The sequence below is a fragment of the Ischnura elegans genome, chromosome 3 (genome assembly GCF_921293095.1).
Source record: "Ischnura elegans chromosome 3, ioIscEleg1.1, whole genome shotgun sequence".
NCBI lineage: Eukaryota > Metazoa > Arthropoda > Insecta > Odonata > Coenagrionidae > Ischnura > Ischnura elegans.
The window spans coordinates 18,843,065-18,861,964 of NC_060248.1; the positions used below are offsets into that span (position 1 = coordinate 18,843,065).

Here is an 18,900-nt window from a genome sequence, read left to right on the forward strand (position 1 = left end):
TTACGGAATTATACATCGAGGAGCCACAAGTAAAAAATGTAAATGACCACTAAAATCCACAAGTTAAATAGGACGTAAACTGACAGATCACCTATAGGAAGTAAGATTGTTATTTTATGACGATGAAAACCTAACTACCACGACAACTCATTGATAGGAAATATCAGCAGACACACACACATCATCAACGTAGAGCGAGAATGCACAAAATGTTTCAGAAAACTAAATAAGACTCAATTTTTACGAACATATCTTTAGAATGTGAAGGGGAACATAAATCAGGAAAACCACTAAAAATAGCGTTATATCCATTATTAAAAAAACGATATATTTAATAAAGAGTTGGATAAATAAATAAACACGAGTTAAAAAGAAATAATACGATCGTGAAATGAGGCACGAAGCGGTGGCGTAACTATGTGGGGGATGAGGGGATAGATCCCCCCCCCCAAAGTCTCAGAGAAATAAAAAATAGTTTAAAACATTGTCTAGTTTTCACATATAATAACTGCATCTGCTTAAAGGTAAATGTTTCGTGCCAAAATGATTTAAAATGTATTTCCAGGCATGTCAATTTTCAAAACTTTTCCCGGTTGCCTGGAAGGGGTAGCAACTTCAGGCCATTCCATATCACCCCCCCCCCCCCCACCCCCACAGCATATTCCTAGTTACGGCACTAGCTCAAATTCACATCTTCATAATTTCCTACATAAAATCACGCACAAACAACTTGTGATCAGAGGGGGACCAATTGATCTTCGATTGACTCCATGAAACTAAATTTTACCGGGCTTTACATAAGCAAATTATTGCGCAAGTCAAATCTGAAAGCGAATTCCGATGCAAGTAGAGAAAATTTCATGTTTTCTGTGAGATGCTTGCGGAAGTTTTTGGAAGCTTGAGATTGCTAGCGATCAGATATCCATTGCTATGAACTTAAAAAATAACTGTTTCGCAATTTCCTTCGCGAGTAACGTGCACAAAAAATGCGAAAGTTAGTCAAGAAATCGTCTCAAGCTTTCAGCTCAGCTCCAATGTGAATCACTAACGAGTTGTAGGACTGTAATCATTGGTATAAATTATATTATCATACTTTGAAAGCGAAATATCTTATTCACAAACATAAAATTGAATGATTACGAATGCCCATTGCATGAAATTACGGTCACCGGCACTCCTTATCTCGATACGATATCTTCCGGTTTAGGGACCGATGAAAAGTTTATTTGCCACCCAGCGCAGGAAAACCAACTCTAACTGAGAGTATTCACATTCTGAATGCATTACCGGAAAATAAAGTTTTACGACCCCTAATGGGGTTGCGGAGAAATCTAAAAGCATTTACTTATGTTCATGCGCGACGAGGAATCATTGAAGTTGAATATTTAAACAGAATACCTGGCTTCAAACTCACAGGCCACATCTGCACCAGATAATATGCATAATTCAGTTTTTTATCTCGAAATTTGATTATTGCCTCGGCAAACGAGATCTTAAAGCACTATTTAGCATGTAATGGATCGTTCTCAGATTTCACTACGTAACTAACATGCCCTCGCAACTGACAATCATTACATTCAAACACTCCAGCTGAACGCATGAGGCTTATGGCAGCTAATGTTACCAGCAGGTTTCGCCGGCACTAGGTCGCTTGGGAAACGAGATTATTAAATTACGGAGCCTGGGAGTCACGTAAAACTGAGGAAATAACTACTGACGGAACGGAAAAACTGGATCCTGAGCACTAAATGAGAGCGGAAATTTATGGAAATTAAAAGATTAGGGCTGAAAAAAGAATAAAACTGTAGGTGAATACGACACCGTGCACAAAGGCCTTATTTCCCACGAACGTGAAGTGAGAGGATACACACTACGGAGGGATTAAACCTACAGCTTTACTAGGAATTGTATGACTAAACTTAAAAGACACGGTAAAGGGACAACAAGACGTGTAAGAATAGCTTGAAATGCGTGTTTAACAAGGAAAGAAAATGAGAACGTCCAAGGCAACGGTCGTGGAAAAAAGAGGATATAGTAGCGCACCTATATTAGGACTCTTTGTGGGTAGTTAAACTCAAACAAAAATATTGTACGAAGAGAGCCAGACTCCTACTTTTGACATTGTGCTACACACCCATGGGCTTTGTGAAAATTATTCCGCAGTAGAATACGTGCTTGTATTGCAGCAATCGTAGATTCGACTGAGTCTATATTATGACATCTAAAGCGGACTAAACTAACGAACTTCAACGACCAAAAAAAAATAGGGTTCCTCTGTGCAAACACCATCAATTGGCGACACTAATACACTATATTTCGAGGAATAAAGTAGCTTGTCCAGTAGCATAGGTATAACGTACTACAATATATAGATAGTCTAACAGTGATCAATTCCAAAAATTATGATTCGCAATTACACCAAATGATGAACATGCAAAGAAGTCGTTAATTTCGCGTGATTTTCGTAAAATGGTAGGGTAAAATAATACTCGTGATCATAAAGCAAGGTCATCAACGGTATGTTTCATTGGTCACCTTCAACACGAGAGCTTTTCCTCATCAAAAGGGCCAAACCCTGGATTCCACTAACATTCTTCAAGACCACTGCGATCTTCGCCTGGTTTGCACCTTGCCTATTGGTAGCATGAGTAAGAGTCAGGTTAATCAATTTCCTGTCGAGTGGGAAGGAGAAAAGTTAGTAGCAGGCTGACAGATTTTGTGGAGTAAAGACTTGACAGAAAGTCATAATTCATAACATTTCTCCCGATAACATTTTTCTATTTGCAGTTTCAACATAAAAGCCTTTTAAAAAATCTGATTTATCCTTATCTCCAATTGATAATGACGTTAAATTTTTAACTGCAAATATTTTAATTCTGCGAATTATCCTAAATATTTAGATACATTCGATGGTAACGACGCAAAAGAACGGAAGATTTTTCAAACGAATAATCAAAAAAGGGAAACAAGCGAAGTAATAGCCTCAAATGGATCCCTCTTTTTCCCCTCTCATCCCTCATACTTCCTTCATAAGAGACAGTTACACTGAATTTCCAATGGAAAACTAACTTGTGACCGAGAGAGAATATGTATCTCTACGAGTCCTTCCGCCAGAAACGAATTCGTGAATAAAACATTCGTATCGATCAATCATTGAAATCTCCTGTCGCGGGAGCACGCGTGTCCTCTAACGGCAGGCCGCCGCTGCCTCCAAATTGAGCGCCGTGACCGCTACCGCACGCCCACTAGCGGTGCACGCAACAACGGCGGCACTGAGCAGAGGACACTCGAGGGAGTGACGGATTGGCCGAGATGCACGGCAGACACGCCGAAGCTATGAGGTTCATTCATTAAACGACCGCACGCGGAGGATATAAGAGCAGGTGCAGGTGCCTGGAAATCGCTAGTGAATCCTAGAACATCCCATGCGCAGATGTATTCATCACAAACATAGAATTGGACTCTTAATTAGCCGAAAACAGCACAATAAGGCCTATTACACCAGGGTTAGCAAACAACAATTGACGTCTTCATTTAACCTAAACAAAAAACGCATTAGCAAATATTGCTATAAAAATTTGTTCTCAGCAGGCCTACGGGTAATAAAACTAACTAGGTAGTCGTTAGTAATACTAGAGTGGACAGGCTTTCGCGGTGTGACGAATATACAGCCTGTGCAGATTTACGGGATATTCACCACGCGTGTCAGAAGAAGTGTCCGCCCTACATGGACAAATGAGAAGAAGACACCTGAATCTGATTCCTCGATCTGAAGAAGCCAGCGACAGTGCCGGCGAAACTGCTGTCTACAAAGATGGACACGCACGGGGCATATTCCGTAAACCTCTCCGCTGTAATTTTGCGCTTATTTGCGTTTTACTCATGTGCCATAATTTCTTCATCGTGCCACACACCCTGGTGGAGGCTTGCACGGTACCTCGTAGATGTAGAAACTTTTTGACTCGTTTCGCTTTGATTCCGAAATGTGAAGTGGTGTGTAGAGCGCCGTGCTAATCGATCGAACTTGGCCGACACGGACCTCTATCCCCATCCATTTAAACATAGCAGAAAATGCAGAGTAAATAAAAACCTATAGTAGATTCTGCTACAGACCTCAACTTCTTCCGAAAACGAACCTCATTTAACCTACATAAATCCTTTTTCTTTCCTCATGACTGATTCATTGAGAGAGTAAAATAAATAGGAAATGCATTACTTCTAATATCAATTTCTAATTGCAAACTTCTACTTTTTCCGGAGTCGAGCCCAGTAAAAAACTTTTTAAACTCAAAATCTGCACCCGTTTCTTTCTTCATTACATCTAAGGCAGCAATTCAATATGCATACAAACGCAATGCACCGCGAGAGTAAATAAAAACAGGCGTTGTTTTCCCTTCGGCAGTAACAATCAACAGTTGAAGAGTAAGATGATCGGGCAAAGGGGGGTTCGAAGCCAATGACTTCGGCGCCTCCCAAGATTTTATCCGTCCTCCCAAAATTATTCATCCAAGAGAACAAGTTCTCGCCGCGCCGAATCCTTCGGGAGAAATGGGAAAGGACCCAAGAGATAAGAATCGCTACAAAATGACGGCTATCAAAATCATCAATGGGAGCTGGAAGAAAAAAATTACAAATCGGAAGAGCTCGAGAATACAAGAAACTCATAATCCACAGAGATTTTACGAGTGACAGAATATAAAATTTTATGGTCTCCGTGTAAGTGCATAAAATGATAGCTTAGAGATCGTTATGTCAGGAAACTCTATCTAAGGTTCCTGAGAGAACTATCTTCGTAAATACGAGCGAAAAGTGGCAGTGGCGATGGTGAATAATCAGCAAGAGGAACAAATAGACAAAAATGAAATATGCGGTACTAAAATTTCACGCTGAGAAGCCGAAGGCCACAGCCGAGGCGATTTAGAGATCCCAGCACAGTAATGACGTTTGTGACAGCTGCCATTACAATCAGGCGTGTAGATCATAAACTTAAGCCGGCAGTACCATGCTCTTAAATTTGGCGTAAATAATTCATCTCTTTAACATTTATAGACTCAAGACTCACTTCGAAAAATATGTCTTCAAGACAAAATAAAGGCAGCTGAACATTATAATAATATTAGTATTACAGTTATTAGTACAGTGTAATAATATTATTACTAGCCACACATTATAATAACACGATATAAATTATAGACACATACGATTGATTGAATTATCTCATAAATATCAAATATTTCATGACTAAATCAATGGTATTTTTCAGCTACGAGTCGATTTGTCTCTTCGATTCCTGACATAGAGCCGGTATCAAAAACGAGTCCTAATTTTAACAGCTGCAAATGCATATAAATATTCTGACAATTGAGACAATGAATAGCGCTTCTATCCAAGCCGCTTACACGTAGGAAGAAACAACACCTAGTTGTGTCAGTACAGGTCGAGAAATATTACGTCTTTTCTCAAGATACTCGAAGGATGCATAACAGAAATGCTGTTGCTGGTTAGATCACTCTTTTCAGGAATGCTAAGTGATTTCGTAAAAGTATATTTGTGAAGTGGCCACAGATACCTCATAAATGCATGTGGCAAGGAATTCCTCCAAAAGTTGATTCACATGTGGGACTAAGAAATCAAGATTTTTTTAAATCGGTGGCAGCATAGACGAAGAATCGGTAATAATTTGGAATGAATTCATAGCATTAATTTTTCCAAGTAAAATTAATTCTGAGTTTACAGCACAAGACAGCAGAAAATAGGTTCAATGTTTCTGCTTGCACATCTTGCTGTGTATGCGGTAGAAAATAATATCCCTAGGGAACACTCCCTTCATCTACTCAAGCGATCATTTAAACACTGACGCTAAACACATCTTTCATTGCGCGGAGGGAAAGGGATTTTCCGAGGTGAAAGGCACTCCAATCAACGAAACAAATCCCTCAAATCACCAATCAAATCGAGATGGGTGAAAGTCATAAAATTAAAAATAAAATTTAACCCCTGATTGACATCTCCCATAAAAGTGATTGCTTTGAGTCAGAAATACTTCAGCGTCAAAGCAAGTTTTTTCTTATTGCTGAACAGGAAGAAACATTTCGTGCCTCCACGTGACACATGAAAAGCTTTCAGACGAAAAAATAAATGCATGGAATAAAGCGTTTAAAAAGTAAGAGATTGATAAATTACATCAAATACACTTGTATTTTCCCTTCTAATGAAAGCATAACAAGGTACAATTTTGGCGGACATTCCGCAGGCCAAACCTTCCAATTATTTTCCCTCTCACCCCTAACGACGAATTCTTCATCCGTGCACTGATATTACGTAAACTCTTTTCGGAAAAAAATATTTAAAAATAAAATTATCACGATTCATGGACCAACACCATCATTCATCACCTTTTTTATCAATAAAAATATTTCTTACATTAGAACTTATTGTATCCCTTTGCATAGGTGCCAAATGGATTCTTTGATTGTTCTAATGAAGCAACTGCAACTTGATTGTATTCACCAGGAAAAAAATTCCCCGTGGAAAATCAACTGGTTTGACCTGAATAGGAAGGCTGATATCCAAATCTCCGGTAGTTAGAAGATCAAAGGTAAAATTCTGGCGTAGCTAAATATTTTTTTTACCGCGATTTTCATCCTTGCTGCGTAAGGAATAGTGTGTTTAACTACTTAAATAATAACATGTTTCCAAGAGCGCTCGGGAACAGCACACCAATATGGAAAAACGAGCTTCGCGCCCTCTGTTTACCTTCATAAAACATAGAAAGAATTTATTTTGATTATAAATTTAGGCTTTCTTGAATATAAATACACGCTCTAAAGACTTGGCGTCAAGGCGATCCTACAGTTAGTAGCCAATTGAATTCAATATTGAAGAAAATCGCAGTATCACGACTGTTATCATACGAGTAGGTATTGTGGAATTAGTAGATTATAACGTTGTATTACTATTGGATAAAAAATGGAAAAAAAGAGATAAAATGTTTCCTCGTGGGGTTGGGAAGAGATTGAAGGAACCAACCAAATTGAAAACTATGAAACTTATAACCTCATATAGTGTCTGCCGTTAACTTTTCTCCCAATTTAATCTGGAGTGTAACCATATCATTACAAAATCTAATCTCATATAATAGAAATATTATCAGAGATTTCATCTCCATTAAATTGGATCTCACACTTTCAGTTTCTTAGGGTGTATGTATGCAATAGATGAAGTTTACAATGCTCACCTATGACTCCGAAAACGTCACTGCCAACAACCATCTCACAAGGGGAGTGAACGAAAAAGTTTCTCGGAATTCAATGAAACTTAGAGTTATAGACCATCGGGAGATGTCCGACAAATACATAAAAATAGTTTAAACAATAAACAAATTTAAACATTTACAGGTTAAATGTATTCACGAATAAGATCTGGCAATAGTGATCAGTAAGCCAGTGGGTATGGTGATCGACTGCAATGACACTGTCCCAGGATCGGATGGGGCACTTCTTTTTTTTAATCATTCTATTTTTTATTTAACAGAAGCCTGCTGTTCACCGCTATTACCATGATTTGCAGCGAAAATTTTACTTTTATGCGTGGAAAGTTTTTCTCCTATGCAGCGACTGATTTTTTCCAATTTTTTTCACACGGAAGCCTACTTTCAGTTATGTTATTTCCAACGAGGGGATTTCGCTTTCTGTGGGTGATGAGTGTATGATTGCATTCGAGGTTGGGGACTGACTCACCCAATCCACGCGCACCATGTCCGCGAAGTCCTTGAGTCCGGCGTCGGCGGGGGCCTCCAGCCCCTTTCCCACGCTCTTCCGCCCCCCGGAGGCCTTCTTGGCGCCGAACCCTCGCGGGCCGCTCTCCTTCCGCCCCCGGAAGCTTCCTCCCACGCCCCCCGCCTCCACCTTGCGCCGCCCGCCCGCCCCCAGCGACGACCGCCTCCAGCACCGCCTCCGCAGCCCCACCCCGCCTCCCTCCTCCTCCTCGTTCGCCACCGACCCGTCCTGCGCCCCGCCGGCCTCCTCCTGCGCCCCTCCGGCCCGCGTCTTGGCCGCCGAGGCGAGCGTGGGGGTGCCGTAGAGCCGCTCCACGATGCTGGTGGATGCGGCGGATGCGGGCGGCGAGGTGAGCGACTCCTGACCGCTGTCCGTCTCGCTGGCCGCTTCCTCCCACGCGCAGCACCCGTCGCTGCCCTCCCCAGCCGGCTTACCCTTGCCGTGTTTGGGCCACGAGGGCAACGCCTTGGAGCGCCGCGTGCCGCACCCGTGGGCCTCGCCGCAGCACCCGCGGTGCAGGGCGTCGCGGCTGGCGCGAGGCGAGCCGTTGAGCACCGGGGACGCGGGGTCGTCTCCTCCCCGCAGGGAGTTCTCGAACGCCCCCAGCATCATCTGCATCATTTTGGAGGCCGTGGTGAAGTCTCCTCTGCAGACCGGAGGGTTGCCCCCCGAGCTGAACAAGTGTCGAATAGATTAAACCCTCCCTCCTTCCCTTTCAACCTATCGCGCACTTCGCTAGTCCTCTTCGCCTTCTGGTGAAGCGCTGCTGGTTCCAGATGCTCCAATTGACCAACGCTCTCTACAGATTCTCTCCCTCCTTGTCGAGACGGCTCAGAGTCGCCGCGCTGTCTCCCCGTGCACACCCATCTTCACGGAATAACTCGCTTCGCTGCTTCGCGGTAGTCCTCTGGTTTTCACGCGAATGGCATACCGCGGAAAAAAAACTTGCCTGCCGCAAGAGTGGCACTTAATTAGATTGCTTCTGAGTTGGCCAAAAAATTACAAGGCAAATAGATTTCTCCGGAAGGTATGAGTGAATCAGATTCCTCGAAGATATCCGCGCTGATTTGTTCTCCGTCACCACTCAGATCCAGATGCCATTTATGTCCTTCTCAGGTTGGATTTGAAGAACAGTCACGGAACACTCTGCGGCTTTCGCAGGAAATTAAAATTGCGGATTGGGAAGTGTAATGTGCAGGATGCAGCAGGACATAAGTCACTGAGTTCACGGTTATTTAAATAAAGACAGAACGAAGAACTATTGTGTGAATATGTATGGGTGTTCCAAGATTAAAGGGTTATGAAAATCACAACGAGTTCACGATAAGGCACAAAAATATCGAACCCTAAAGGCTCGTCGATGCACTTTCCGTTTCCCTCTAGTAAATTCAAGCATAAAGTTATTAAAAAATAAGATTCACAATCCGTGACGGAAGAAAATTCAAAATGGTTTATATCTCAGGACTAACAATGGAAAGGAATTAGCAAAGACACTAGCACATGATGGTGTCACTAGGTGTTTTCTATGGACCAACACCCACTTACGTATGCGACTTTCGTTCGAAACCTCCGGAACGGGAAAAAATTAACACTTTCAGAGAGGCAGGTTACACCAGCCTATTCACAACCACTTCGAAATTCAGCGCCAAACATCAACTTCCACAGTCTCCGGCGGAGAAAAAGGGACGGAAAAAATAAACAAGACGACGACACACTTTACCAAGCCAGGAAGCACCAACTGCCGATAGACTTATTGACAAATGATGAACGGAGAAACCAACAGGGAGAGGTCAGCTACTTAGGCCAATATGAGAGCACTCTTGACAGCGGGAAAATCAAATTGATAGCGACGGTAAAAACGAGTTGGTAGGAAGCAAGTTCCTTAGCACCGGGGGATAACACGAGCAGATACTAGTCGACTCCTTAGCTTCAGAAGGAGCTCTATCTCACGGTCCTAACGTTTCGGGTGCACGGGGAGGGGATGTCTTCTCTTCGTCAACTGTCAAAAACCAACGCACGAACCAGCGGCACTTCCTTGCCGTTCCGCGTCTGAGCACGCACTGACTGGAGTCGCCTGGCTTACTCTCACTCTCGTCCTCCCAACCTCCCGCTCCCCTCCTCGCAAACCACGCCCCCCCCCCCCCCCCCCGCCATCCTCAACTCCCCCCTCCACATCCTTCGACAGTCTCTCTCGCCTCATCGCCGCGGCAGCGAGGAAAAGTTAAAATGCTTCCTCCCCGCCTCTCCATTCTTGAATCGTTTAAATTTGTAATCGCCGAGCAATATTTTCACGTCCAATTCAAACGGACGTCGCAGAGTTTCCTCAAAGGCGTGAGTTTATTTTTTTTAAGAGCGTCAGCCACGAGTTTTCATAAAAAATGTTTTTTCCTGCGATTTACGAAAAAACCGGTGAAATGTAGTCAAGAACGAGTTTTTTTTCGAGCGCTACTGGTTTATGTTTATAATATTGGATGCCAATTTCTTTCCTTCCAGCGTCGTTATGATGACGGCAATAAAAACGGTATCATTTGCACGATTATCACTATGAAATTACTTTATTAATCTTCACCGCCAAGAAAATAGCGCATTTAAGGCCTTTACAGTAGTGGAATCTAACGAATAGCAACGTCGGATGATCACAATCACCCTTGACCTAGGTAGGAGCCACTAGGGGCAACAAAGAGACATGACAATAAAAGCATACAAAATAAAATGTGATATTTTCAAGTCCATTTGAAGTTGTTGCCGCTGAGTCCTCTTCAAAGGTTAAGGAGATTATATACGTCCCGTATTAGTTAACAAAAAATACTTTCTTCAGCGGTTCATAAAAACGATCGAGTTAAGGAAAAAACCAGTTTTTTAGAGCGCGCTGCCGTTTATGATATTGGAAGTCAGCTTCTTTCCGTTAAAAAAACGATAAAATAACTGGAAACGATATCACTGGCATACTTTTAAAACAGGTAATTTTTCGGGTATAAAAGTTTGCTCGGAACATTTTTTCAAGAGATAAAAAAAGCTTGACTATGACAACCTTACAGTTACTAATTAAATCATTCGAAATAAAATGCAATATTTTCCAAGCCTATTCCAAAATAAAATATTTTTTATCGAACTCAAGCAAAAAGCATGCAATTTTTGCGTCCGATAACAGATAGCGACGCAAAGACTGGTCGTTTTCACAGTTGTGACGTATTCATGAGAGTCCTCTCCAAGGGTGACCAAAAATTTACCCAGACCCCCGCGGCTTGCAAAAAAAATCGGATAAATTTCATACAGAACCAGTTTTTCTCGAGAGCGCAACAATTTATCTCCGTCCATAATATCGGATGCCAGTTTTCTACAGTTATGGATACGACAATGCTACTGGAAACGGTAGCATATTATCATCACCCTCAAGAGGTAAAACAGGCTTTGTAACGGGAAATATTTCCAAACGAAAATGTAAGAAAATATGCGAAATCAGGTAAACAATTGCCAATTCTACGAAATGATCACGTATAAAGCCTCCTTTTTCTAATCAACAGTATACTATCCACCCCCATTGTACAGAAAATAAAATATCAGGTAAGATCAAAAGCCGCGAAAAGAGTTGGAAGTATTTTACATAGCAAACCTAACGATACGAAAGAGCTACCATTTAACAAAAACTCATGCGATGATTACTTGCAAATAAATTCACTTGAAATTGAAATGAACGAATTAAAAATCCAACAAAATGGAAGACGAAGAAGACATTATAAAACCTCATATAAAAAATCAGATTTGCACAAACGGTTGATTCTCCGCTATGCATTAAACAATGTAATATCACAACCACATGTGCTGAAGATGAAAATAAAATCATGAACAGGTATCTTCAAGCCTTTGAAACAGAGTAACAAATTAGGCGGAGGGTAATAAAGCCATTTTCAAGCAACTCAGTCGAGTCAACAGCGAAAAAACTCCGCCAGGTCACCAAGAATATTCATCAAATTTATCATCTAGACAATCACTTTCCCAAACCGTTGCTTGCTGGGCAATGGGTAGCAATGATAAGATGCTTGATTAATTACTAATGCATTCACTATTCAATGATACAATAAATATTGAGGAAGGTTGGCATAAACAAAAGCAATTTTATTATAAAAAATATAAGAGCAATGAACAAGAAGGACAACTGCCAAATTTCTGTCAATCACTATGGTAGCCACGGAGTAATTATCTTTATGGAAATTACGAAATAATAACCGCAAGAGCACTCGTCGCATATTTGTCGGAGTTGCATCAACCTAACCAACAGCGTCATTAACATCCGTGTCCACCAAAAGCCAATTAAGTGGCAGCATGAGATATAAAACGCTCAAACGGCTCAACGATTACAAGTGCCCGAAAAATTCTTTCCTCCAATGACGTTTTATTAGCAAAGGAAGACCAAAAGACTTACTGAGAAAATAATATGCTGCCGGTAAAACAATAAGAAACTACCGGTCGTTGAGGTCTCCACTTGAATTAGACCGAAATGATACTAAAACTATCATGTACCAACATCATTAACGAGAAGGCCTGGCCGCATTCCCACCTCAATTACAGAAGGACACAGAGGACAAATGCAATTGCCCAAGGAGAGTACATGTATCCGTTTCTCAAACGGCTAATGGCCAGCAAACGCGATCCAATTAGGAGAATGACGATCAGGACAGACGAGAGAAAATTTGATGAAGATAAATAACCCTCCGTTTCATTGCGGTGTCAAATCCAAATTGATTGCTCCCCCAAGGACTACCGTGAACCTCCTGTCTCCGAGCGGGGGAGGAAATATCTCGCAAGACTTTCGGAGCATGAGAGAACTTAAAGAAAGAAATAAGAGCCGCTGTTGTTATTTTAAGCAAGGGACAGCCCATTTATAAATTCTTTCTGTCATAGAGGGGTGGAGACCAGTGAAGGTCAGCCTCCCGCCGTCCAAATTAAGTTCGGAAGCTGTTTTTGGAAGGAAACCCGGTTAGGATATTTTACCGAACTTTTAGAGAAGTGCAGGGTCGTCCGACCCTTTCATGGCAGTTGAATAACGGAGAATTGGGGAGAGGAAAGCCTTGCAATGAGAAATACGGTGACGGCCATGGTTCTGCGTACCGACGAGAGCCGTCGCACCAAAAGCCACACCACTTGTAAGGGCAGGACGGGAAGAATAGAGGAAAGGACCACGCCGGTATGCCCGGAAATGGAGATCATAATTATTTCTTGGTTAAAGCCATCGCGGATCATTTGAGCCGTAGAAATAGTTGATAGGGTGTACCCCACGTACTGATTCAGTGCGATGAACAACGTTACTGGCCTTAGTAGTTCACTTTTTTCCGAGGAAATAAATTGACAGCCCAGAAGTAGGTATTTATAATATTTTCGATTAATAAACACAAAAACATTATGGACAATTATGAATTAAGTCACAAGTACAGTATTTACACAACCCTCCACCGGACTGCTAACTTGTTTCCTCAACAGTATAAAATTAGTCATTGCTATATTTCCACTGGGTTTTATTTTAACACGACGCTTTTCGTGGTCACCAACAACATTATCAAGTTCTGGTATCAGCCAACATTATCACTTCATAATGTTCTTGGTAAAAACGAAACTCGTCGTGTTAAAATAAAACCCAGTGGAAATATTGAAATGTGCAATTTTACTAGCATTAAGAACTTCCACCACGTCGTGCCTCACGTCATAAAAGATATTTCCTCATAGAAGTGTCCATCAACGGTCGCTCGCTAATGTTTACCTTGAATATGTTAATTGGAAATCTGCCTATGCTTCGACTCTCCGATTTGATTATGCACGCACCTCGGCGACTTAATCCCGACTCTGCCCGGCGTTTAACTTTCGCCCGCCTCCTACGCATGGAGACCGAGACCGACACAGCCCGCCTTCCCCTTTCGTCTCGCGCTCTTCGGCCAACAACAGACGACTCGGAAGAACGTCGAAAACTTGTTTGGATAGACGAGCGAATGCCCACACACGTCGGTGGACACCGAGTCATGACAAAACATATGCAAGGGAGGATCAAACGATCAACAAATTTCCAGATGAGGTAGAGAATATACGGGTTTCCAGCCGGCGTAAATATTTTCGGATAGCTGCGTCGACTGTTTCTCAACATTTGGATGCAAGGGAAAGGTAAACAAATTCCGTTTCGGGCAAACACAAAATCACGTAGACACTGATGAAAGACATCCAAATGCGCGTTGAGGCGTTTCCCTGGGTGACTCGACCAAATCCTCTCCACCTATCACGCGTTCCGCGCAGATCTCAACAGCTATCACGATGCTAATGAGTTAAAAAGTTAATGCCCACGAGGCCCTACTACTCCAAGAGATTGAGGAGTCATGTTAGACACACAGGAGTACGCGAAATAGACAAAATAACACTTCACACTTAAATACAGGCCTGGGATACGTCATGACAAGATTATTTACGCCAAAAAGAAGATTCCACACATTGCATACTAAATGAAGACTCCAGAATTTGGACATCTAAGATGACAACTAAACATCAGTTATGAAATTTCCTCATTTTTCCGTGACCTTTTCCCAATGAGTTCAGCCATTGGATTGCTAAAAGCCGATAGCCCTCATCATCACCGGTAAAATATCCAACGATTGGTTTGACGCAAATCTTCACTCAATTTTCCTGCTAGCTAATCTTTCCACATTTACGTATTTCTTCTTTCACGTCCTTCTTTACCTGCCTCATGTATTTTATCCGAAACAGACCTAATATCGGATATATTTTTTGATCCGAAGAAGTCACAGCTTGGAAAAAGGTAAAATAAACATGTCAGTGGCTGCAAAAATATCCAAATTAAACAATGAATGGATATAATACTTGCACATGTTAAATTAAGATCCAAATACTTGAAAATTTTAAAGCATTTACCTTCAGTGGCTTTATATGGAAACCGTAAAAAAACGAGGATTTACCTGAATTTTTTCATGGACTGGCAATGCTTCCTGAGTTTTCTATAAATATAAAATAAAAATCTCAAAAAATTCCAAGCTTCCTCCACTGATTGCTTCCATGATTGCAAGTTAATTTAAATTTGTCTCCTTCTGATCAGAGTATCGTGATAAATTTTTCGCCCATCAACTTGCAATCCTTTTCCTTCCGACCCCAGAAACCGCGAACCCACGGCAGATAAGCCGAAAAAAGTCAAAAGAAAGCCGCTGATGAATCTCGCACTGCCGAAAAAGAATAGATGCGAGCTTTAATTTCTATCCCGATAGGAAAACGGGTGGAGACGAGGAAACAACCGCCACTTCCCCCCTCCCCTCCGGGGTCGACAATCGCCCTGGGAATCGCAGGACTATCTGCCAAAGGAAGTCGCCACTCTTCCCATTGTCTGCAGGTGAACGAAAATCAGTAGGGGCGGGAGCAAGTATGCGCCGTTGACGGGAGGCGATAATTACGTGCCTAATTAACACCTATCGCGCGAGACACGCGAAATGAGGAAGAGAGAGATGGGTCCACTGCGACATCTTTCGCCGGAGCGGGAGCCTCCCACTGTCCAACACCGCAACAGTATAAGGTTTAATGTAGGGACAACCCTTTAAACAAAAGAACTTTCTAGAGGAGAGGCGAATTCACGGGCCACGCCTAAGGAATTCACTTAGCGAACATAGACACTGAAAATGGAAGACATATACTTCTAGAGAGTCACTGATTTTTTTCCCCCTCACGCATTCCTACGACACGCCAGCTGCACATGCTTCAGGTTAGTTTTTCAAAACTATCAGAGATAGGAACTGCGTACCATAATTCTCAAACTGAAGTAAATAGCGTTAGCTCTTACTCCAACAAAATACTAATTCGTGAACATTAAATTCAAAATATCTATTAAAAATATCCAGTGCAGGTCGTCAGTTTGGGTCATTAAACAAATCAATCCATACCAACGTCTCAGGATTTAATGAATTCTTGAAGGCTTATATTTTGCAACACGGGCACATTATTATTTCTAACTCATACTTGGGTGAATCCTTCAAAAATATAGGTGGAATAAATACAATCCATGAACTAAAAAACAGCATGATGTCTCTATGAATGATTGACTAGGAATGACCACCATAAGACCAAATTACCAATTATTTAGCCAATAATTCTCCGCATTAACCAGACAGCTTGTAATCTTTGCACAAGCCTCAATAATATCCCTCCATTAAATAGCTAATGTTTTCAGATCCTGGCTAGTAGTACGCTAATTAACCTTACACAATACTGTCAGAGCTTTGGATTTACGCATTCAGTCATGCGGTGATTGTGATGATTGTATAGAGTAAACCGTCAAATATGACGAAGGTAAAAATGTTCTCGCCGTAGAAAGCAACCTCCATACGGTCACCACAGCGATTGGTACATATTGGTTCTTCGTTGGGACAAGATCTGCTGTTCGTAAACTTCCAAGGCCAGCCCGCAAACTGTTATTTGGAGAAACGTAAAGAGAAAATAAAATAGGCTTTTTTGAGATTTATTTTTAAAATAACCATAATTTCACAAGGACACTGTGCGACCGCTATTGAAACTAACCAAGGACAATTTTTAGATATGTGTACTTACTTTAAACGTCAGCACATCCATTAAGGAGACACAAGATTCAAGGGAAAATTTTAAACAACTTTTGTAGAGAATATAAGGCAGCTTGGACTAGGCGCATCAAAGAAGCACTCTAGTTAACATCAGTAGTCATTCATCCTCCAGTAATTTGGTAGCCATTTCAAATTATTTATAAACCCGACTATCGCACGAAATCAATAGCAGCAATTTTTAAATGATAATTAAGATGGAGAAACAAATTCAAAGAAAGGTGATGCATTAATACTACTAAAGATGCGTATTTTAAACACGATGCATTAAGAGCAGACCGCATTACAATATCCATAGCTAATAAATATTACAACAGTCGGGATATTTAAAAAAAAATTACCCTCAACCCGTCACCAACGCTTATTCATAATTCTGGAAACGAATGACACAGTTCTATTAACAAAATGTTTAGTCGAAATATTTCAAAAGTGATTTTTACTATATTTGGGTTACAGGATTAAAATATGAAATCAGTTTTTTTGCATTAGATCTACTTTTGTAGACTTTTCTATAGCATTTTCATCCTTCAATTATTTTGATTTTGCAGATATTTAGGGATTAAAAGCATAAAAGCCCATTGACAAATTATAATTAAAACACTTTCGCATATATTTCTGTTTACTTTTCGTTTGTTTCTAGTTTATAATTGTAAGAGAAACTTTTATCATGCATGAAATAAATTTTAATAAACCAAATTCACAAAAAGAGCGTAAGGTATTAAGTAATAAAGTTTGTGTGACGTGCCTACATTTCTTCATGTGTGCAGTACAGTATTTGATTATATCGCCTCGCATCGCATAGAAACTTAAAGTAGGAGTCTTTACAAACCTCATACAGTATAAATCCGGTGAGATTATCCGCCATGTTTTGCTAGGACATGTTTTGCATCATTTCTTCGATCGCGCGATCGAAACGGGTGCAGCCAGAGGCTTGGTAGAACAGAGTGTATGTGGAATGAATTTTTACCGCAACGACCTTACTGTGATGATTTTCCAAGTACATCAATCGAAAATACTCCAATTTCTACAACGATTCATTGTAGTTCAATTTATATCCCCAGTTTTTTCCAGATAATACAAAAATATTGACATATAACGATCGACCCTTGCATTTCCGCAATGTAAGTAGCAAACTTTTATTCAAAATAGCCGAATGTCTATAAAAAAAGAGAGCTGTTACGCGAAGCATAGTGCTGGCTTTGGATTTAGGAGGTAATTTATACCTCGAGTAAGCTAAAAAAAAAACTATAGCACCAAAACCAGTGTTTACCAGAGTCATTTGTAAGAACCAGAGATGAGGGAGCCCCTCAAAACATCAGAGAGTCTCCAAGAGCAAGAAATGACTCCTCCACGTCAGATACATCGATAACATATTACTTCACCTCCCAGAAAACAGTACATTTAAGACCGTAACATCAGGGATCCAAACAAACAACGATGGATTATCACAAACACTCATGCCCTAAACAGGGGCAATCTATTCGGGCGGGACTCGAACCCGCGACCTTCACTTAGGCCGGCGATGCTATGAATTTTACCCCGCCAACACCGAGGCCGGCTAAGAAGATGTCAAGAATCTAAATGAAAGGACAATATTTATCCGTCTATTAGTGACAGCCGAATAACTGAAACATATAAAATGATGGCTTTTAATTATAAACTCAAGAAATATTAACGCACGCATGAGACTCACGAATAACATGGGATATGTAATGATACTAAAGTTTCCTTCATCGAATTTCCTCCCCGGAGTGTCAAAATTGCATCCATCTTATTTCACAATCTCAACAATTCGTATCTCACAATAGGCGTAGAGCCAATAAATCACTTTCGAAAGGTCACCGACCTCAACGATTTCAATCTCACAGAAGTTAAATTAACGCCCAGAGAATATGTCTCGGCATTTCCTTGAGAAAGATCAGCATCGCTGTATCAATCTGCAGTCACTATTGCGATTCACGGTCACGATTAACTCGTGCTCTGTTATTCTTCCCACGAATTATACAACTCAGACAACAGCCTGCTAAAATATGGATTGCCTCTTCCAGTTTAGGAGATTAGGCTGCGACGATGCGAAGAAAAATAAATCTTTATCTCAAACATTTTCTTTAGCATTATTAAAAAATGTTGTACACCTTCAACACATCTTATTCTACTGCGTTCATTATTGAAGCTGAGACTTTTTTAGGGCAATATTAATAAACACGTAACCAAAGTAATAATAATGGAAGTCCCTCCGGAATTTATACCATTGCGGCGCGATATGACACCGAGATCAGGGCAGAATTCGTCAACTGTAGAGGCGCCGACTCCATGGGGCTTGAGGGCGCCCGAGCTCCCTCATTAATTCGTTATGGGTGTGAGGAAAAAAGTGTCAGGCTGGTCGATTTTCCCCGGAATGTCCATATATCGAGATTGGAGTTATCAGGGTTCTAATGTTGATCACATGGCTCTTCTAAAATGCTTAAAAAACTTAAAACTCACTACTTATAAAATTTCCCGTGGAAAGA

The 18,900-nt window shown here is 41.1% G+C and overlaps 1 protein-coding gene across 5 annotated transcripts in view; it reads right to left on the reverse strand.

Moving 5' to 3' along the window:
* The window catches only part of LOC124155500 (unconventional myosin-XVIIIa), a 730,850-nt gene that overhangs the window by 425,135 nt on the left and 286,815 nt on the right, over positions 1-18,900 (reverse strand). The window contains exon 1 of one of the 5 annotated variants that reach the window (XM_046529365.1): positions 7,740-7,865. The exons of the other annotated variants lie outside the window; for them this stretch is intronic. Coding sequence (XP_046385321.1) covers positions 7,740-7,757 — 18 coding nt within the window. The 5' untranslated portion in view covers positions 7,758-7,865. Of the gene's footprint in view, positions 1-7,739; positions 7,866-18,900 lie in introns of those variants that run through there. 5 annotated transcript variants of the gene reach the window in all.